Source organism: Octopus bimaculoides, chromosome 4 (genome assembly GCF_046866305.1).
Source record: "Octopus bimaculoides isolate indiv1 chromosome 4, ASM4686630v1, whole genome shotgun sequence".
NCBI classification, from domain to species: domain Eukaryota; kingdom Metazoa; phylum Mollusca; class Cephalopoda; order Octopoda; family Octopodidae; genus Octopus; species Octopus bimaculoides.
In genome coordinates this window covers 42192106-42216460 of record NC_142931.1, presented here as the reverse complement: position 1 = coordinate 42216460, position 24355 = coordinate 42192106, and the positions used below count along the sequence as shown (strand labels likewise).

Sequence of the window (24355 nt, the reverse complement as noted above, 5' to 3'; positions counted from 1 at the left end):
AAACCAGCCAGCAAACTGATAAACTATAAATCAGGTGACTGCTAGCCAGACTGATTTCATTCTCACCAGAGAACACTGAGTCTTTCAAAGGCAATAACAAAGGACCAAGATATCTGGTGCCTTAAAACCACCTTGGTAATGCTTGTTCATGAGATGTTTAACCCTGTCATTCTTAGACCCCGCCCCCACACACACTCCATACCCTAACACCCATAACTTCCCTATCACCTGAGAACAGAACTGGCACATACTACATCCTCCTGTTTCTCAGTTATCTTTCTTCTTCACCCCAAACCACTTCCATTATCTTCCTCCACCTACTGTCTCCACCAATCATCTCCTTTCTGCAACTTCTCACCCCATCCTCTGTACCATTCTCTATCATTAACATCTTGCTATCACCCATAATACCCTTATGTCTCCTGCTACCCTGCCTCTCGAGCCTCTCCTAGGTTTCTCTCCATCATTTGCTATAGTCATCTCTGTCCTGCCCACTCATCCAGTTCAAATCTCTGTATCACTTCACCTATTCTCACCACCCACAAAGGCCTTAGGGGGCATGACTCACCACATCTTCACCAGATCTCTCTCACTATCATTCTCTTTATTATATCTTACTCTCTAACTAACTCTTCTTTTCTTTTAACTGAGTAATTCATGTATCTACATGGATAAATATCGAACCTTTTTCTGTTGTTCTTACAGTTTTACTGCATTAAAAATTTACTTTCTTGTCTGTAAAATATGCATGTATATATCATCATCATCATCATCCTCATCATTTAATGCCTGTTTTCCATGCTGGCATAGGTTGAATGGTTCGAGAGGAGCTCTACCAGTCTCCACTATCTGTTCTGGCGTGGTTTCTACAATTGGTTGCCCTTCCTAACATCAGTCACTTTGACTTTTTATTTTTTATTTTGCAAGGTGCCAGTGCCATGTAAAAGGCACTCAGCACATTATGTAAAGTGTTTGATGTTAGGAAGGGCATCAAACTGTAGGAACCAGTACTCTATTTATTTGAGAAGGTTTTAAGGGTTATTCTAAGCAAATATGTACATCTTAACATTAATTCATTTCTTTTGTTCAAAATGTTAGATTTGGATGTGAGGATATGCAGCATTTCCTCAAAGCATAAGTTGTGCTTTAGTCCCCCACCCCTTATTCTGCAGTAGTGCACTACTTATTATAGACTATTCAATATTGTACCTAATGTTCCACTCTTTGAAACTCCAGACAAATAGACTTAAAGGAGTGGAATTTTCTCTATTTCTATATTTAAACAAAGAAGCATGATTATATAATAATGACTTAAAATTAGTTGCACAAGCACCAATATAAAAGTACATTCTCTTGTTATTGAACATTTACAAATTATTTTTTTAAACATTGATCATCTAATGGACATAAATGACAATTTTTAAAATTACATTACAGATTATTGAGAGATTTTCCATCCAATGATTTCCAACTCCTTCTAATGTCAATATTAGATGTTGAGAAAGGATTCTCCTCTATGTTAAGATATGATATATTTGAAGTACACATGTTTTTTCCAGTTCAAACTTGATACTTAAGATTCATTAAATATAAACACAAGTAGTTCCGTAATACTATAGTTCATATTATCATTACTAATATGATTATTATTATCATTATTATTACCATTCATGACTACTATTGCACTTGGAAATAGTAGATGTAAAACCAGTTATATGCTACTCAAAAGATATACTACTCAACTGCATAAAATATAACTGCTTAAACTTTCTTTTAGTTCTGTTTTTTTTTCTTTTCTGACTTGTGGACAACTGACCAATTTACATGTATATATATATATATCTTTTAAATTTGTTTACGGGAAACATTTTGAATATGCAAATAAAGCTCCTATTCCCTTATACAGGCCACAATCTAATAATGCTGACTGGTGAACCAGTTTTTTGGGGGTTGCATCAAGTTGTACCAATAAAATATAGGATAAAAATAGTAATAATAATAATAATTCTTGGATGGAATTAATAAACATTTAATGCATCGCTACATGCATTTCCACAAATCACATGTCTCTTAAGACCACAATCCGTATTCCTGGGAGGATTACAGTGTAGTCCATAGTATCCATGGGCATCATGTTGATCATTTTCATGGATTCATTTCTTCAAGAGACATAACATCCCTCTGTTAAACATTCATTAATTGTTATATCTCTTGAAGAAATGAATCCATGAAAATGATCAACACGATGCCCATGGATACTATGGACTACACTGTAATCATCCCAGGAATACGGACTGTGATCTTAAGAGACATGTGATTTGTGGAAAATTCCATCTAAGAATTATTTGTGATTATTACTATATATATACATATATATATATATGTATTGTTAAAATGAAAATGATATACATTAAGATTACTATACCTGTATGTAATTTCTAGAACAGTTTTCACTGGAAGCAAAGTAGAAACTCCCTGTGAAGCTTACTACCAATCTTTTTCGCCAATGAGTAATGAAAAGCCATTGACAGTCTTTCATACCAGAGCCATAATGAGAATAGATTGTAATTCTCTTTCTTACTCTAAATTGACCACCACATACTGAAATAAATAGAAACAGTTTCCATCAGTAATTTTTCATACTTAAGTATGCACATAAATACACACACACACACACACACACACACACACATGTAAAGGCACAAACAGAAACATGCACATATGTATGTACGATACACAAATTTTGAAAATTTCCTTTCTTATTTCAGAGAAAAGTATTGTTTTCTTTAATACAATTTATGCAGTTTAATAAAAGCAAAATAGATGTCTGCCAAGACCCAAATACTTCAAAGAGTCAGTACTTAAATCCAGATTCATTGTGTGATGATGAAATATACAGACATCCTATTTAGGAGAAAGTTATTTCAAGTAATATTCCCAAATGATTTGCTACCTATTCCCTACAACAAGCCAATAAGAAATTCTATTTGTGCCAGATCAACCTGATTATCCACTTGACAAGGTCACCTCTACATACTATTTGTTACTAGAGGATAGTATAAAAATATGCTTAGTAATTTAAGTTAATGACACATTTTCAAATATATTTTTTGTCCAATCAATGTTATGTGAAGAGGTTTTCAAAAGTAGCTTCTTATATCTTTATCTTATTATTTGATTAACTCTACAATATTCATGAGGTAAATTTTTGTTTACATCATAACCAACTGCATTGTTAATATGATATAATTTTCAAATTTTCAAAGATATCAAATATAATACATTTTCTCATATTTTATAGACAAGTGTACATAAATTACATTTCCAAATCATGTCAAAAATCATTTTGTTACATTATTTCCTCTTGAAGAGATTAATGACAAGAGAACTGTGCCACCAATGAATAATGTAAATACTTTTGTATTGTTAGATTTTTACAAAGCAGAATTTATCATTCCCATTACTTATTCTTTGTAAGCCTAGTATTTATTCTATCGGTCCCTCATGCCAAACCACTAAGTGACGGGGACGTAAACACACCAGCATGAGTTGTCAAGTGTTGTTGGGGGGGGGGGGGACAAACACATACACACAAACATATACATATATATATATATATATATATATATATATATATATATATATATATATTAAAACATAGGGTAAAAAATCATATATTAATTAATATCGATTAATTACCAGGAAGCTAGCACATTTAAAGAATCAAAGAGATTCAGAAACAATGTCTGCAATCTCAGGGGATTAAAGTATATTTTTATATATAACGTTGACCACTAACGTGGACATTCAATGTGCTAGAAATATTTTCTGCAGATATATTCCTGGAATTAGCGCGCCAAAACGAAGACTTTTGAATTTTACCATTAAGCTGTAATTAACAGAACCACATACACGTGCACCTATGACGGTGGGCAACTTTGTATAGGGTTCTGAGGATTATGGTTACATTACGGATCAGGCTGAAGAGAAACAGACAGTCAGTAAGATTGTTAATTTCGAAACCGGTCCCTGTTTCAATAATGATTTTTTTCGGTAATTTTAAATGTCTTGCCCGCTTACGCTTTGGTATTCCGCTAAATTTCGTTTTGAGAACAATTTAGGTCTTAGTAGACACAAGATGTGATCTATTTCTAGCACATTGAATGTCCACGTTAGTGGTCAACGTTATATATATATATATATATATATATATATATATATATATATATATATATATATATATATCTATATATATACGATGGACTTCTTTCAGTTTCCATCTACCAAATCCACTCACAAGGCTTTGGTCAGCCTGAGGCTATAGTAGAAGACACTTGCCCAAGGTACTAAATATTCTTAGCAATATAAAATAATTTATATAACATTAAAGATATTTATTTTCTTCTACTTATTTCTTCTGAAACTAGAAAATGACATCACAGGCCTTATAGCTTAAATAATCTCATGAATAGTTGATTTTCATTAACATGAAATTATGATACATAGTCATCTTTCTAAAGTAGCACAGATTTGATGGCACTGCAAATTTTAGGATATGTATGGGAAATTATTGCATTTTTACAAGGATGCTCTTTTCTAATTCCTAATGATACTTACTTTCAGAATGCCTTTTTGACTAATGCAAAGCAAGTGATTCAGTATGTAGGTTTCTTCTTCGCTTAACAGAACAAAAAACAGAAACTTTCTTGTTGATGTTTAAATAATGTTTTGCATATTTTAACTAGGCCTCTTGTTTGAATTAAGAAAGTTTTATTCAAAAAGCTTTGTTTCTACTGAAAAAGGCTCACTTCATAGATAATCAGCTAAATCAATGATTATAGAAATGAAAATATATATATATATATATATATATATATATATATATATATATATATATTCAACTAGAATTATCAGAACAGCATATAATCACCAGCTGATATAAGATGTTACATTCTAAAGAAACTGCCAATGATATGTGGAGGCGTGTGGCTTAGTGGTTAGGGTGTCAGCATCATGATTGTAAGATTGTGGTTTTGCTTCCTGGACCGGGCGATGCATTGTGTTCTTGAGCAAAACACTTCATTTCACGTTGCTCCAGTCCACTCAACTGGCAAAAATGAGTAACGCTGTGATGGACTGGGGACACATATGCCATTGAAACCGGGAAACCAGGCCCATGAGCCTGGCTAGGCTTTATAAAGGGCGCAAGTGGAGGTGCAATGGCCCAATGGTTAGGGCAGTGGACTCGCGGTCGGAGGATCGCAGTTTCGATTCCCAAACTAGGCTTTGGGTGTTTTTATTGAGCAAAAATACCTAAAGCTCCACGAGGCTCCAGCAGGGGAGGGGGGTGACACCTGTTGTACTCTTTCGCCTCAACTTTCTCTCGCTCTTTCTTCCTGTTTCTTGAGTAATGCTGCGATGGATTGGCATCCCATCCAGCTGGGGAACACATACACCATAGAAACCTGGAAACCAGGCCCATGAGCCTGGCTAGGCTTGAAAAGGGCAAAGTAAGTAAAAGTATGGAAATTCCTATATACATATGTAAAGTAGAGCTCTCTCTCTCTCTAAAAGATGCCAAGATCAGATAAACCTTACCGTTTTTATATTCCAGACTAAATCCGCTTCCATTGTTGCTTCTATCAGATCTAAAGCGGATGACCATCCTGTTTGAATGTGAAAATATTGGTCCTCCTACTTGACTCATTTTACAATAATAGTTGTACACTAAAAAACAAATTAATTATATATACAATTAGAAACAATTAACCAATGATACAACAATGGAGACATGAAAATTACAAAAACAAATATACTGCTACTGCCAACAGTGAAGGCACATAGCTTAGTGGTTAGAGCACCAGGCTCACAATCATGAAGTAGTGAGTTCAATTCCCAGACAGGGCTGCGTGTTGTGTTCTTCAGCAAGACACTATATTTTACATTGCTCTAGTTCACTTGGCTGTAGAAATGAGTTACAACATCATTGGTGCCAAGCTGTATCAGATTTTGCCTTTCCCTTGGATAACATTGGTGGCTTGGAGAGGGAAGGCTGCTATGCATGGGTGACTTCTGGTTTTCCATAAACAACCTTGCCTCGAATTATGCCTCAGAGAGTAACTTTCTAGGTGCAATCTCATGGTCATTCATGACCGAAGGGGGTCTTTACCCTTTTACTACTACCAACACCATACAGTTTTTGTCCCTAATTTTATATGCAAGTATGCAAATAGCATGTGGGTAAATTTTTCCAAAAAACACCAGATAAAACACAGACATACAGATACATTTCAACAAACAACTCCCTAATTCAGTGCGCTATGGTGTCCCAAAAACAAAACTTAAAAGACTATTCTGGGTAATTCTATTAAGTTAGACATGGCCTGGGCCAATAATGGTTAAAACTTAGATAAGTTATAATATATATGGTTGAATGTCACTCAGTTCAACATTAATATTGACATGCTTCAAAAACTACTATTGCTGACCATCCATCTTTCTCTCTGGTAGATCATATAATATTTTGTAAACAATTTGAATTTATGTGCTACTAGTGACCAAACCAATTTAACCTTCTCCTGACAAGATTTTTGACACTAAACAGACTGAAGTGGTTTCTTGAGTCTGGTAATAGCATTCTAGCTGAATGTTTTAGAATTGTCATTTTGAATGGGACTATTTAAAAATTTCAATATTAACAGAGAGAAACTTGTCCATAGAAACTGAGAAAATTCAAGTTTCCATTGTGTTAATGCTTAGACTCAAATATATATCATCATCATCATCATCATCGTTTAACGTCCGCCTTCCATGCTAGCATGGGTTGGACGATTTGACTGAGGACTGGTGAAACCGGATGGCAACACCAGGCTCCAATCTAATTTGGCAGAGGTTCTACAGCTGGATGCCCTTCGTAACGCCAACCACTCAGAGAGTGTAGTGGGTGCTTTTACGTGTCACCCGCGCGAAAACAGCCACGCTCGAAATGGTGTCTTTTATGTGCAAACAAAATAAACTACTTGGCCGGTATGATCCTCTGCATCATCACTAAAGGGAATCAAGATACAAATACAGCTATAAGTTTCCCCACTGAATTTGAACATAGCAAAATAATTTACAAAACATCTGTCAAGTTTTAAAGGACTGTCAATACTTAGAGTATTGATTTTTATCACCTTCTGGTGCATTAGTAGAGCTTGGTCAATTCGACTATTAAAAACTAATGTATAAGCTTCCATCTTCAACTGAACAATATCTTCTCATCTAAGCTAGCTGTACTCCACAGAAATGATATATAAATAAAATCTTACATTTTTGTTATAATAAAATAAAAACTGACAGCTCAAGAAAGCAAGTTGAATTGAGTAAAATCTAAAACATAAATTTGATCACCACTTCACAGCTGTGGAATGGACACACATTTAAAAAATTACAAAAGAATTGACTTGAGTACTTTCAGTCTCCTGACAGTGTCATTTCACAACATTTATACAAGAAATGTTTTAAGACTACTTTCTCTGTTAAAGCAAGATTAGCCTTGCGGACCTCATGATAATTCATGTGTACTCCATCATCTTTTATTTGTTTCAGTCATTAGATTGCAACTATACTGGGGCACTGACTTGAAGAATTTTTAGTCAAATGAATCAACCACAGGAGTTTTTCTTTTTTAAGCCTGGTACTCTTTTTTGCCAAGAACCTAAATTACAAAGATGCAAACACACCAGCACCAGTTGTCAAGCAGTGGATGGGGATAAACACAGATACATACATACATACATACATACACACACACATACATATATATATATATATATATATATATATATATATATATATATATATATATATTTATATATATATATATATATATATATATATATATATAAAAAGAATAAGATAAAGAGACCAATGGCATAAGTAAAATTATATTTTATGTATAAAGTTTTACAGCTGTAAGACTTTATACAAAAAATATAACTTTACTTATGCCATTGGTCTCTTTATTTTATTCTTTTTTTATATATACACACACTAATACACGACCCGTGTTTATTCCCCACTCATGTTGCAACCACGTCAGGGGCAAAACTAGTCGGTATACAGCACTTACTCAGTATTACTGTATCTTTAGGGTTTGGTTGACTCCAATACCCTTCGTAACCTTTATACATATACTAGCAGAAGTGCCCGGCGTTGCTCGGGGCTTAATTGTTTTAAATTACTGTTGATGATTCTACTCAATTATGATTACTGAGGGAAAGATTGCTATAAGTTGAAAACCAACCAATCGATTTGCAACGGGACAGAAAGCCTTGCCAAGAGCATTGCAGCACTCTGAGAAGTGGGTAACAATAGAATGTGAGGTGGCCCTGAAAAAGCTGTTTTATTATTCTCACAATTGTAACAATGTCTTAGGTAGTCATGTAACGATGTGTAAAATGTTTGTAAGTGAATACGGTATCTTCCTTTTCCATCAATGGTAGTGGACGTGCTGTTACAAAATTTCATGGTCTGTGAAAACAGAATAGATGTCCTATGGAGGAAAGATGAGGATTAATCATGGGTTAGTAAATACGGGTAAGTTTGAAAATATACAACAATAGCATCTACTCACCATATGTCAGATGGGCAAGACTGTAGTGGTGCTGAATAGATGAATCAGAACACGTGTCTCGTGAAGATGTTGTGTAAAATGACCTGTTGCTTTAGAATAGTTTGTATTTGATGTAAAATGTAATGGTGTAAAATATAATGGTGAGAGAGAGGATGTATGTATTTAGTTTTATCGACTGTTTAAGTGTTGTTATTTTATGTAAATTGTAATGGTGTGTAAGCGGTAGTTACTTCTTCGTATAAAGGTTCATAATTAGCATTTAGAACGAAATTCAAGAAACTCACAGTTTGTATGGAAAGTAAACTTACAATTCCCGCCAATTAGAATGAGGTCATTGGTAACCATAGGTACATATATATGTGTGTATTTACGTATGGTTGGTAGTGTGTCTGTTTATTCGACTCTCACTCTCCTTCGTTTCTTTGTCTTTTTTCTTGGATCATTCGTAAACGTTCATAAGAGAAAGTAGTAATTGAAACGATGTGTAAGAGGAATAGAAATAGTTAATTTTAGAGGGGCATAGCAATTTTGTATGTAGTTTTAGTATCTGTCATTACAGTATCTCTTTTACTGTCAGTATTTCTCTTTCCTTTCTTTTTTGTATTTGTTGTTGGATTGTTCGTAAAGGTTCATAAGAGAAAGTAGCAGTGAAAGGATTTGTATTAGAAAGAGGAAATTAGATTTTATTAGGGAGAAAATGTTTACTTCTGTAGTTTTATGGATTTTATTCGCTATTAGGAATTTTTTGGAGTGAAAAAATGATGCAGTGACCTAACAAATTGTATTTAGAATATTAATTGCAATTGTTTAATCGAAGAAATTTGGAATTGTGTAAATGTATGAATTTTAAACATACACACACACACACACACAGAAAATCTGCCTTTTATAGTATATATATATATATATATATATATATATATTTACATACACACACACAACTGGCTTCTTTCAGTTTAAAAATTCACTTACAGGGCTTTAGTCATCCCAAAGCTATAGTAGAAGACATGCCCAAGGTGCCATGCAGCGGGACTGAACCCAGAACTATGTGGTTGAGAAGCAAACTTCTTACCACACAGCCATGCTATGATTACTTTTTTTTTGTGGTAGTATTTTGTAGTCAGATGCTCTTCTTATTGCTCACTCTTTTAATTACATCTTACAAACAGATATATTGGTTTCAAATTTTAGCACAAGGCCAACAATTTGGAGGAGGAGTAAGTCAATTACATTGACCCCAATACTCAAGTGGTACTTATTTTATCATCCTGTAAAGGATGAAAGGCAAAGCCAACTTCAGTGAAATTTGAACTCAAAATGTAAAGATGGAAAAAATTAGAAAATTGCTTATTAACAGTTATTTGTCTACTTACTTCGCATAAAGTAAAGGTAATCCCTATAGCAATTTTGCTCAAAATTCAGGTCTGTAATATTTATTGAAATTTTGAATCCAACATCAGTTTGAATTATCCATAAATAATTCAGATTGGGTTTATAACCATTCGGGTAGCCAGGAGATGTGATGACTTTTGGTTCACTAAAAGCTCTAAGATTATACACATTTCGCTGACTTGGGACTGTAATTAACAAACAATCAACAAAAGCATAAATACACAATGTTTGAAATACATATGTTAAATATAATGAAGATAAAAAGAAAAATATGTATATTCTGTTGATTGTAACCAAATGAAGAAACACTTGCAAATAAATGTTTGCTTTAATATTCATATGCTTGTATTAAAAATATACATTGATTCACTTGTCCAATTTTACATCCATTTTCTATGTTGGAGTGGATTAGAGAAGTGCTACTCAAAGTGGTAGTCCGTGGACCAGTGCTGATCTGCAAACCATCAACTGCGGTGAGTTTCCAGAAAAGAAAGAAACAATAGCATAATTTCAGTAATTTCACCTTATGCACTGCAGTAAACAACTTATCAGCTGGCTGGTGGAGCTTGGTACTCAATGACCATAGTAGAGTTTGTGTAAGTAAATATAGTATATTTGTGATAGGACAATATATTTTCTATTTACCATAGCTTATTGGTGTAGTATTAAGATAATATTAGTGTTTGTACTTGTAGAAAGGAAGTTGTTTCTAGCGATGTAGAGAGATCAAAAGGGAGTGAGTTGAGGTAGTGGAGCTCTGGTGAGTGGCAATATCTGGCAACCTTGTGAATAGGCTTGTCACCCGCAATTACCATCAAGAAGTTGAACAGAGAGCATCATAGGGATATCTGTGTATTTGTCATTTGGAGCCTTTCATAACCCACTGATCTGAGTATGTAAGTACAAATAATCTTAACTTTTCTATTTATATCCTGTTTCATCATCATCATCATCATCATCGTTTAACGTCCGCTTTCCATGCTATCATGGGTTGGACGATTTGACTGAGGACTGGTGAAACCGGATGGCAACACCAGGCTCCAATCTAAATTTGGCAGAGTTTCTACAGCTGGATGCCCTTCCTAACGCCAACCACTCAGGACTACTAGAGTAGTGGTTTAAGTGAAATGGTTTGGGACAAGCACATGCACACACACACACACACACACACACACACACACACACACACACACACAATGAAGAGGTTTTCTCAGTTTCTCAAAGCAAGTGAATGGCAAATGTTTCTATGAATTCTACAACTGGATGTTCTTCCAAATGCCAACCACTTTACAGTATGTTTTGGCTGCTTCTTTTTGTGGTACCAACAAAGAGACTACGGAAGAGAAAGAGATGGCTTGGTGTTTGGAGAAGAAGGGGTTAAAGTATGAGAGAAGGGGCCAGAAAAGAACAGATTTATGAGAGGAAGGTTAACAAGGAAAAGAATCTCTGCGTGTGGTAGATGTACAGGTACAATAAACACTAGAAATATACAAAAATGGATGCCATCAAATGTCAGGTAGGGTGATACCTAGAAATAGCTGATAGCTTTCATTATCTAAGTGACCCAGTCAGCAGTAGAGGAAGATGCTCCAAGAGCATAGATGCCAGAATAAGAATAGGCTGGGTAAATTTCAGAGAGCTTCTACCTTTGTTGACAACAATGGACCTTTCTCTCAGAGTCAAAGGCAGACTGTGTAATGGCTGTGTGCAAACAGCTGTGCTACACAGCAGTGAAACATAGGCTGTGACTACAGAGGACATGTGAAGGCTTGGAAGAAATGAATCTGGTATGCTCCACTGGATATGCAATGTCAATGTGCATGTATGACAGAGTGTACGCATTTTGAGAGAAAAATTGAGCGTAAGAGTGATCAGATGTGGTATGCAAGGGAGACAACTATTTCGTTAATGATAAATAAATATCTTATACTTGAAACTTCACATAGACTTTAATTTATCTCTTAACCAGAACCTAAATATTATTATTCTTATAGGTTAACAGACTTTAAGTAAATTGGAGGAAAATTTTTTGTAGCAATAATCCCTATTAAAATACATATAAATGTATTAGTATGTGCATGAGTTGAAAAGACTTGTTAGTTTTTTTTTTGTATCCACTAAACATTGTGTTCTTGAGCAAGACACTTTATTTTCCATTGCTCCTGTTCACTCAGCTGTAGAAATGAGTTGTAGCATTATTGATGCCAAGCTGTATCAGCCTTTGTCTTCCCTTGGATAACATCAGTGGTGTGGATCAGGGAGGCCAGTATGCATGGATGACTGCTAGTCTTCCATAAACAACCTTGCCCAGACTTGTACCTTAGAGGGTAACATTCTAGGTGCAATCCCATGGTCATTCATGACCAAAAGGGGTCCTTTATCACTTAAATGTCCTCCAAAAGCTTAAAGCCTTTCACAGGTTGAGGAGAGTTACCATTATCAATGGTATCCCAACAGTGGCATCCCAAAATGAGAAGGTAAAAACATGGGTTTCCCTGTTATTGTTAGTACCAACCATTACAAGTCATATATAGGATTTGAGCCAAAGAGAGGAGGTTCTATATGGTCATTCAATTGACAAGAAATAGCAGCCAAATTCCCCTCAAATCACAAGCTATTGTCTTAAAAAGAATCCAGAAGAGCATATGCCAAATTGCAGTCTGTATACACTTTTCTTTAAAATAAGACAGGATGATTATGACTAGAATGTTTTGATCAAATATCCTGTTCTACAAAGCTTACTTGGACTTGAATCATATCAACAACATATATAACACAAGATGCATATAAGAAAACAAAATTAACTTACTATTCATATTAATCATAACTGAAGCTGTTATATTGTTCACTGCTGTCCAATTAAGTGAAAACTCTTGTCTGCGATTTGCAAATGGAACATACTTCAGATAGACTTGGTTTGAAGAACTTGCTATTTTCACAGCCTCATCTTTACAATACTTACCCAATAGTGGACTACGGCGAGTACCACCATCATGAATCTAAGATAAACACAATAAAAGTAATTAAAGTACAAAATAATGTATAGAGACAACTGGAAAAAAATATATCCATATATGTAAGGCGTAGGAGTGGCTGTGTGGTAAGTAGCTTGCTTACCAACCACATGGTACCGGGTTCAGTCCCACTGCGTGACACCTTGGGCAAGTGTCTTTTACCATAGCCTCGGGCCGACCAAAGTTTTGTGAGTGGATTTGGTAGACGGAAACTGAAAGAAGCTCATCATATATAAGTGTGAGTGTGTGTGTGTGTGTTTGTCCCCACAACATCGCTTGACAACCGATGCTGGTTTATATACCCGTAACTTAGCGGTTCAGCAAAAGAGACCGATAGAATAAGTACTAAGCTAACAAAGAATAAGTCCTAGGGTTGATTTGTTCAATTAAAGGTGGTGATCCAGCATTGCCACAGTCAAATGACTGAAACAAGTAAAAGAATAAAAGAAAAGAAAGAATATATGATAGCTAGAGAGAGAGAGAGAGAGAGAGAGAGAGAGAGAGAGAAGTGATAGAGAATAGAATGAATGACATGTTTTTATTTAAAATCCCTACAATTGTTTCAGCACATTTTTACACTCACAGTACATTGGTGAGATGTTTAATCACTACTATCCATCCAAGGTGTAAAATGCACCTTGTCAGGTGATTGTTTAAATAAATCCTTTATAAAGTCCTATTTTCAGCAATTCATAGACAAAACTGAACCCATAGATATAGTGACAGACAAATACAATTATAATCAAAATAGAGAAATAAAGAAATAGATAAAAAAAGGGTCAGGTTGACTATAAATTACAAGTGTGTCTTCATGGTGCACCATTAATTCCTGTGCTACCTGCATTTTATGCAGGAATAAATTCAGCATCCTTTGTATCCTCTGTAGTGAGTGTCAGGATATGTCCAACTGCTGGGACTGCCTTCAGGTTAATACTGAAGGCTCTTCATCAGTGCTTCACTGCACATGCTGAATGTTGTCCTAAGACCTCCTGGAACATGGCCTTCCTGCACATGGTAAATCAATCACAGCCCCCTGTGATTCAAACTGCTGAATAAATTGAGTATTGCTTGTTGAGAAGGTGGTTGTTTGGCCCCAAAATGATGAATGTAAGCTCTTTGGGTTAGCACAATTGACCATTGATTTTGTTGATAGAATTTAGTTATTTTTACTCATTCTGTTGTGAATTTCTCCATGATTATTTGCCAAGAATAAATATTTAAGGTAGCCAAATCTGTTAGCTTCAGAGGCTTACTGTAATTGGCATTTTTGAAATCAATTTTAAAAATTATGAGAAAGGTACTAAATTATGAAAAAGGTACTAAACATTGGAAAAAAATAAAAATAATTTCTACCTCTAAATAACCCACACAGTCATCTTCAAAGATAAGGAACTTCATTCGAAATAATGACAGAAACACCACCAAGTTATTTGCCACAGTAATTGTCCACTCAGTAACCTCGTAAGGTGCATCCCATTCAGGAATAATGATTGAGCCAGAACTTCCAGTTAAATCTCCACCAAATTCTGAAAATAAATATTGTTGCTAATTTTGATGTTAAATGGTATTATACTATACATTTAACACAGTGTTGTTAAATGATATTATACTATACATTATATGATAATGTTATTATATTCAATTTTCAACATAATAGAGGGAGACATATTTACAAACTATAGCTAACATGTAACAAAAGCCTGACAATATATGTTATATTGATCAAAATATGTTTAAGAGAAGTTTCAATAGTATTTGCATTCTCATCAGTTTTAGTACATCCAAAACTGATGTACTAAAGTCATTGAAATTTCATGGGATGAAGCTGAAATCACCATGGCTAACTGATCACATTAGAGAAGCCTTGCCGCCCAATGCACCGCACAGTGCAGGAGGACCTAAGACCTAATATGTTGCTTACATATATTCTTACTATTTTCACTGTTTATATCAATATTAATATATGTCCAGCATCTTTGTATCCTCTGTAGTGAGTGTCAGGATATGTCCAGCTGCTGGGACTGCCTTCGGGTTAATACTGAAGGCTCTTCCTCAAGGCTCCACTGCACATGCTGTATGTTGATTGATAATTCTAATTCAAAATATGACTGGCATAAAAAACCAGAACATAAGAAATTTATCTGAACTGGATTAAAGAACGCTTTGGAACTGCTTGGATAGTAAACGCTATCAAAGGTGTTGTATTTCAGTTTACCAAACTTGCCCCTTTGCAAAATGAGAGACAGACAGACAGACAGAGAGAGAGAGATTATAACTATAAATGTATGAACACTTCTTTCTGTCATTTTTGCTTTTTTAAAGGCCATAGCCCAAAATACAAACATATATGACTTGAAAATAAAGCAAAGGAAGGAATAAGAGCTCACGTAAAAAACTTTTCAAGGAATGTTTAAGCACTATCATTATTGTAGACTTATTTGTATGCAGTAACTGACCTGAGATGACCAGGTACTAAACATTGGTCATCACATGCAACCGAGCTAGGATGTTATGATTGCTGTCTGAATACAGGAATATCTCTATTTTATATATTATATATTCTAATCTTTGCCCTTAACTATGGTGCCTACATACAGCTTAGTAGACTTAGCCAGAAGATTTTCAACATCTACTGATTAAGTTCTCCAACTTCTACTTGGGTTTTGACCAAGGTTAGAAGTGCAAAACTGATGACAGACTAGTTGTGACATTGCTGAAGTATAAAAAAAACCAATACCAAGTCTAATATCTAGCAACAACTAATCTTCAACTTATAGAACACCAAGTACAAAATAAAGACACCATATCTTCCAATCAGAAGAACTATAGAGCCTACTGATAGTAACAAATACACTAAATATACAGATGGAAATCCAAGAATTAAATCAAGATAGAAAATGCTCTTAAGGTAAATGAGTATTAAAATAAGGAATAAAATAAGAGGTATTTATTACTTGTTAGTTCGTAGTATCTTTCTAGTATCTGATGCTGAAGAGGAAATAACCACTCTGAAATGCATACATCCATTAGTCCGATTAAAAGGCATTCTGACTTGGTGCATTTATACCTACTTACCTACAGTGAGAAATTTTCTCCATCTTCCAGTCAAAAGAACTATAGAGTCTAATGATTATTAATAAATACACTAAATATATAGATGGGAATCCAAAAATTAAATCAAGGTAGAAAATGCTTTTAAGGCAGATGAGTATTAAAGTTATCAATCACTATTTGTATAAAAAGGATATGATGATTCAGAAAGCATGGATGATAAAAAGGTTACAATTTAATAATAATGCTAAGTATAATGAACAAAAAGGCATAATATTCATTTAACTTAGCACAATGGCTTTAACTGAGGATCAAAACTCTGCTACAGAATGGCAAAATATTTAAGCAGTTACTTGAAACATACAAAAAAAAAATGTAATTGAGAGGATGAAATTGTTTAACAATTGATAGAATTAGAAAGCAGAGTATAATCATGAAGGAAAAACATTTCATTCAAAGAATATCTAGAAAAATAGAGAAGCAAAATAAATATTTCAAAACAATAATAATTGTACCAATTAAATGCAAAAATACTCACTTTGAGAAAAATGTGCCACAAATCCTTGGCCCTTTACTTGATCATCTGAGCGAAATTTTAGCCATAAACCATTACGAGCTGAGATATTACGAGGGAATGTACTTCCACAAAACCGACCAATAAGATTTCCACCTGCATTTTCATGTCTTGATTCAAGGTAGTCTTTATTGCAAAACTCATGATATTCAAGATTAAAAACACTGTAAAAGATAAATTCAGTTATTGATAACAATTGCTCAAATATAGTAGTGGTAAGAAGTAAAAAAATATCATTCATTCATCCATCTTTTCCAGCAACCGTTCCTGGTTTATGCGAGTATTCTTCAGGCATCTCTTCCAAAGGAAGCTCTCGGAAGCAACCATCATTACACTTTCTGGACAAATTCTCAAGCATAACCAATTGAGACTATAAATATCATCCAACCATCTCATTCATGGACAACTCTTAGGTCTCCAGCCAGATGATTTTGCTAGAAGAATCCACTTTGCAATTCTTTCTAATGTTATTCTAATCATATGGATGCAGTGCCAGTGTTGTGACCTCTTAATACTGAGTGGTGGCCTGATCTGGAGAGACTCCCTGATCTCTGATTTATGCACCCTGTCAAGTAACATTACTTTAGAGATCCTTCAGATGAACCCCATTCTGGCTGTTTGTGTTCACACAAGTACTCATTCAGTCATTATCCAACATTCATGAGCATAGGTGTGGATACATATGATTTGTTTACATCTCCATAACTTAACAGTTTAGCAAAAGAGACCAATAGAATAAGGTCCAGACTTAATAAGGACCAGACTTAATAAGGACCAGACTTAATAAGGACCAGACTTAATAAGGACCAGACTTAATAAGGACCAGACTTAATAAGGACCAGACTTAATAAGGACCAGCTTTATACCCAATGATGATAATTATAAATATGATTTCTCACAGCGACACAAAGTCATAAATTTGGTGGAAAGAGAAGAGTCAGTTATAATAATCCTTTAATACTTAACTTTATCGTCTCTGGAAGGATGAAAAGCAAAGTTAACCTGAGTAGTATCTGAGAAGAATGTAAAGATCTAGGACAAATACTGAAAGACATTATTTTGTATAATATTCTAGCAATTCTGCCAATTCACCACCTTCATAACAAAAGCAACTATAAAAATGATTTCTGATTTCGACAGAAGGCTAGTAATTTTTAGGGAGAAGGGCTTAGTCAATACCACTGACCACAGTACTTGACTAGTACTTTATTTTATTGACTCGAAAAGCAACAGTAGTAAAGTTGACCTCAGCAGGGTGTACAAGGATCTGCTGAAAAGTTCCTGACTTTGGGTAAAAGAAAATACAGGGGGATCATCAGTCAATTATGATTTTATTCAACATATTCCCCTCTCAGATTCACACACCTGTTCCAGAAGTACTTCAGTTTTTCTAAGCCCTGTAAAATGATTCAGAAGGTTGGGCCTCCAACCAGGCCTTTCACAATACCCTTAAAGCCAGGAACTTTTCAGCACCCACCTCATAGACTCACTCAAATAATTTTTTGCAGTGCTTTAACAATTCTGCTAGCTTGCCACCCAAATAATAATAATAATGATAATATATTGTCATATTTCAGGATGGTCTTTTATTTTTGCCAAATAAACACACATGCTATATATTCATTCTTACATCAGACATCTGTGACATCTTCAGTGTCCACATGTGTCCTCTTGCTCTGCTTAGTCCATTCTCAGAGAATGTTTGTTATTAAGGGTCCCTGAAGAAGTCACAGATGTGTGATGAAAGATTTCCAGACAATGGACATAAGATTAAAATAAGAACAGTAATAAATGAGTGAAGAATAAATATATAGTGTGTGTGTTTATTTGGCAAAAAAAAATGACCATCCCAAAATATAACAATATCTGTTTCAACACAGTTTCACATCAGGACTCATAATAATATTATAATTGTTTCTAAAGAGGTACAGGGCCAGCAATTTTGGGGTAGGGAGTTAGTCAATGCCATCAGCTCTCAAAAATTAAGTAAAAAAAAACGAAAAATAATTCAGAATCCTTGTCTAGTACCAGATTGATCCCAAAATCTAATCAGTTTGCACCAGTCATGAGGCCAAACATTCCTGAAAGTTTCATCTGAATCCATCTAGCAGTTCTTGAGATATCTTGTTCACAGACAAACAAAGAAACAAACAAACAAGCAAACATGACCTCCGCCCTCGCTAAGGTGAAGGTGATAATAACAATAATAATAACTGTTTCAAATTTGTGTACAATGCTAGTAACTGTGGTGGGAGGAGTTATTCAATTACATTGAATCCCGTATTTGACTGGTACTTTATTTTAGCACCAAAAGGATGAAAGGCAAAGTCTACTTTAGTAGAATTCAAACTCAGAAAGAAAAGAGCCTGAAGAAATGCTACAAAGCATTTTTTTCTGATGTGATAAGGATTCTGCCAAGTCTCTGCCATAATAATAATAATAATAATAATAATACTTTCTAATTTGGGCACAAGGCTAGCAATTTTGATGGGAGGGAGTTAGGTGGTACCATGAAACCCAGAACTTGACTGCTACTTTAATGACCCCTACAAGGAAGAAAGGCAAAGTTAACAACAACAGCATTGGAATCAATCATTATTGTATAACATTTACTATAAATATTTGAAGAAACTGAAAATTCAACTAACCTGAATGCTACCTGTACCTTATTACCAGGTGAATTTATAAGCTTCCAAACACACATTGTATCAAGAGGATAATTTTCTGGGTAAAATGGTGTACTGAAAGATCCAGTTCCAGCATGGTATTTTCCACCACAACCTAATTGATACAAAGAACACATAAATGAAATACACAGGAAAAATGAAAGATTTATAATCTGGCGTGAATAAGGGAGGTTATTCAGTTTATCTTATAAAATTGCTTTATGATATCCACTATGCTCTGTTACAGCACTCAAGTTATGCCACTGGCTGATACTTCGAAACTTAGCTCAAACATAAACTAAAGTGTAGCACTGAATATTACTGGTGTCAATGATGAAGCACCATGTTAGCTACTTATGAATCTTACTTTCACTCCTAGTTTCAACTCTTCCTAAAGATAAATTTGCCTTTCATCATATTGGGGTTGATAAAGTAAGTACTTCTTATATACTGGGTAAAATAAATTTACTTTACTAGAAATCACTACTGCTATTATTATAACTATTATTATTACTGCTGCTGTTGTTGCTGCAACAGTTATTGCTGCTATTATCATTTCTGTTGCAGCAGATACTGATATTATTGCTGTTGTTCTGATCACTTTGCTATTCTTGTTACTGAGGTTAATATTCTATTTTTTCATGCTGTTCTGATGAAAGTTACTGTTTCTAACCTATGGAGTATGCTGCTCTATACATGCTCATAAATCCAGTCTGTTAGTGGCATTTTGTAGGATTTTTACAGAGTAGAAGTTGATCTTGGCATTTGTAAGCTACTTTCCATTTATAGTAGCTGTCTTTAAATGTTAAATGTTGACGACGATGATGATGATGATGACGATGATATTACACACACATACACACACACACACACACACACAGGAGGGGGCGTTGAAAAGTTCCTAGCTTTAAGGGTATCACAAAAGGCCTGGCTGGAGGTCTGACCTTCCAAGTTCTTTTACAGGGCTTAGAAAAACTGAAGGACCACTGCAAAAAGTGTTAATCTGAGAAGGGAATATATTGAATAAAATCATAATTAACTGATCCTCCTGTATTTTCTTTTACCCAAAGCCAGAAACTTTTCTGCACCCATCATGTGTGTGTGTGTGTGTGTGTGTGTGTGTGTGTGTGTGTGTGTGTGTGTGTGTGTGTGTGTGTGTGTGTATGTGTGTCTGTGTGTGTATCTGTGTATGCCTGTGTGTGTGTATAAACGAAGAACTTACTTGATGTAGATGTTGAAAACGTTGCATGGAATATGAGGCTTTCATTTTTCTGGATTATTACATAAAGTGCTGAACCCCGAGATGTAATTGTAGGTGGCAATTGTCGACCACAGTATGTTCCAATCACAGGAGCAGCCTGATCAATACCATCCAGAACCTTCACATATTCTTTATTGCAATTGATGTCAGCAGAAAATTTTGTGAAATGCAATGTGACACGTTCATCTAGTTGGAAAAGAAACAATAAATTTCATTAAAAGACATCAAATTATTTTAGTCATTACATACACTATAAATAAACATACACATAAACAAAAAAACTTACTAGTCTTATTAGCTTGAAGTAACCATCTACATGTTTTTGAGTCTTGCATGTCACTGCTTTGAATCTCTCCTTCAGAAGTTGCATCATATCTGTTACCACACTCTGAATGAAATAAGTTTCAATATTAGCAAATAAAACTTGTTTAAAATCTTGTTAATAATAATCCTGATTCTAACATCTTTGCTTAATGTACCTCTCCCAATTTACTGAAAGTGCTCTAAGGCTTTTGAAATACTGTTGTTTTTCAAGAGCATGTGATTCTCATACTAACTTGAAAATCTCAATAATGAAAATTCTCTAAATGCTCTTGAAAGAGCAATCTTCATAATAAGTAAACAAAAAAATTGCATTGTGAACTCAATGCATCTTTTTATTTATAATTCCTTAATTTCAAATTAAAATTTCAAATCCTACTAAATATTAAGAAGAAATTATTGTCTCCCTTTAATAACTGCAAACATTAAGGATAAGACATACTATTGGTAAATACTGCTGCAACTTCCAAAAATGCACATGGAAAATGTTTTAGTAACGGTTAGTCTTTTCTTTAAAAATTAAATTTCTGCATATGTCGTTTATATTTCAAAAAGCAAAGTAGCTAGTTCTAAATCTTTATAAGAAACGCAAGCAGTAACAATACTGATATTTGCCTTTCCTCAGTACTGGACTCCTGTCTACTAGAGATGGCAGTCGTTCACCCTAGCTTACAATATATAGGAAAATAAGAGACATCAGCCACTGATCTTGCAACAATCAAAGTAGCTAGTTCTAAAATCTCATTATGAGATGCAAGTAGTAACAATACTGAAAAGTAATGCTTGTTACCATCTCAACATGGCTGTTCCATACAGAACGATGTTACTACAATTTTTTAACCTCAGAAAACACCTTCTCCAGCTGGTTAATGACACAACCTGTGTCTGATATATTGCATTTTATGTTTATTTATTCAAATATATTCCTATATTACACCTTTTCACTTTCTTTGAGTTCACAACTACACTTAAAGCTTCAAAGATCAGCTGAAATTTGTTTTTATTTCTTTCTCCGGGATTCTGATTTATTTCAGCCAATAACTTGAAACTTGAGCAAAGACTAGTAGCTCCTTGAAATATTAAATACCATTAAATATAATGAAAAGCAACATTAGTCAACTAACATTTCTTTCAATGAAACAACAAAATAATTACCTCAACATTGGCAGTTAGTGATAAAGGTAGAGGTTATTGTAGTGAATGATGTACAAGGATTGAGGTGTGGTCAATGGTAAATATCAATATGGGGGAGACGTTAAAAGAAATAGCCCAGGAAGGAGGTGATAAGTGGCAGTACAGGAAGTAGGGAGAACAGCAGAATCATAAACATGTAGATAGATGAGAAAATAGAGATGATATGTTGGGTGAGAGAATGAGAAAGAGTGAGGTACAGAAAGAGATGGATGTCAGAGGAATATAGTGATGGCTATAGTGAATGGCGAACAAAGTTGTGAGGCATTGGGTGTTAAAGATAAGATATGGCAGTCCTAAGATGTAGCTCAGAATGGAAGGAGAGATACTAAGAAGCACAGGAAAGAGTGAAAAGTGGAAAATGTAGTAGGAAGTGATGATATTGAGAATGGATGTCAGTTAGAAAGATGAATAGAAGGGAGAGCTTGATGGGGGGGAAGATTAGGAGCAGGGGAAGGCCCAGATTAGTGTACATATTCTTTTACTTGTTTCAATCATCTGATTGCAGCTATGCTGGAGCACCACCTTAAAAGGTTTTAGTTGAAGAAATCGACCCCAGGACTTATAACTCACTGCAGTACACATGTGAAACCCCACCATATATATATATATATATATATATATATATATATATATATAGTATGCAAAACTCACATCTGATGTTCTTTCTTTCAACCTCAAGTTGAATCTCAAACTCAGCCTTAATCATGCCCTCATGGTTAAGCTTATGCTTCTCAAGACAGTGTTGTACAGTATCACTGCATAACATACAACCTATGTGACACCAGGGGCAGACTGGAGTTCCTTCTCTTTGAAAATAACACGTTTTGAAATTAGAAATCTAAGGTATAACAATAAAAAACTGAAAGCATTTTGATATATTTTTGAGTACAGAATGAAAAACCAAAACCTAAAGCCTAGATTTTGATTTTTCAAAATCTAAATCTAAAGCCTATAATTACAAGTAAAAACAGTTACAATATTGTTTTATTTCAAGATCTTTCGTAATCAATAGCATTTTATTTCAAAGCAATATGATTCTTCCTTCTATAAAACATGCAGACTTGCAACAGATACTTAGAATGCATATAATCAGGAAAAATAAGAAAGTGAATTCAGTTAATAATAAATACATTCTGTAGTTGCACTTTAGTAAAAAGGTAAAAAAAAGAAGTCAAATAAAATCATTATTTTACTTACCTTGTGAATAGTTAAGCTTAAATCCTTTTGCCAAACTGATATTGTCAGTATGCATTTCTATTAATACTGCAGAGTCAAAAGTAAATGTTTTTCCTTGTAAAGATTGACCACAGTATTGGTCACCTGGGATATTTCTCTCAGACATCTGAAGTAAAATATTAAATAATTAACTTCAAGAACTAAAAGTCATTTTAAAACTCAAAAACATATGAAATACACTTTTACCTTTATAGAAAGGAAATGATTTAATAAATATCAAAAGCACACCATCATCATCATTTAATGTCTGTTGTCCATGCTGGCATAAGTTGGACAGTTTGACCAGGGCTGGTTAGCAGAGGGGCTGCACCAGACTCCAGTCTGATTTGGCATGGTTTCTATAGCTAGATGCCCCTCCTACTGCCAACCACTCCAAGAGTGTAATGGGTGCTTTTAAACACCACTGGCACAGGCATCTGTTATGTGACACTGGCATTGACCACATTGCTTCTGTGAGGCCCAATGTTCAAATGGTGCTTTTCACATGCTATTGGCATGGGTGCCTTTCTCATAACACCAATATTGGCACAAGGCCAGAAAATTTGAGAGAAGGTATTTATCAATTACACTGAGCCCACTACTTGACTAGAACATTATCAACTCCAGAAAAATAAAAGGCAAAACTGATCACAACAGAATTTGAACTCAGAATATAAAGAACTGGAACAAATGCTACAGGGCATTTTCCAATGCTTTAATGATTCTGGATATCCACTATTATTTAATCTTTTAAATAATACTTGTATAATATATCTACTGTTTATATCTCGCTCAGAGATTTATTATTGCTTGTTTGCATTTTTTTAAGATGAGTAAATTTTTTCGTCACTGGAAAAAATATATATTTACATTGAGAATAATTTCCCATTGCCAACCAGTGGTTGTCACACACTGATGACAAATTGCCAACCAGTGGTTGTCACACACTGATGACAGGTCAATACCCAGAAATTCGTGTCCGTATTATTCATATTTATTTGTCTAATAGGACTGCTATTTTGAATTTTTAGTCACCTTATTTTAACTTTT

The 24355-nt window shown here is 34.5% G+C and overlaps 1 protein-coding gene across 1 annotated transcript in view; it reads right to left on the bottom strand.

Annotated features, from left to right (window-relative positions):
* LOC106881670 (cubilin) overlaps positions 1 to 24355 on the bottom strand; it is a 217162-nt gene that overhangs the window by 66305 nt on the left and 126502 nt on the right. Inside the window, exons 35-44 of the mRNA XM_052967022.2 lie at positions 23288 to 23432; positions 20862 to 20963; positions 20537 to 20761; positions 19297 to 19429; positions 16613 to 16812; positions 14377 to 14549; positions 12819 to 13008; positions 9991 to 10194; positions 5599 to 5727; positions 2426 to 2601 (exon numbers count right to left, since the gene is read on the bottom strand). Of these exons, the coding sequence (XP_052822982.2) occupies positions 2426 to 2601; positions 5599 to 5727; positions 9991 to 10194; positions 12819 to 13008; positions 14377 to 14549; positions 16613 to 16812; positions 19297 to 19429; positions 20537 to 20761; positions 20862 to 20963; positions 23288 to 23432 (1677 nt within the window). The remainder of the gene's footprint in view (positions 1 to 2425; positions 2602 to 5598; positions 5728 to 9990; positions 10195 to 12818; positions 13009 to 14376; positions 14550 to 16612; positions 16813 to 19296; positions 19430 to 20536; positions 20762 to 20861; positions 20964 to 23287; positions 23433 to 24355) is intronic.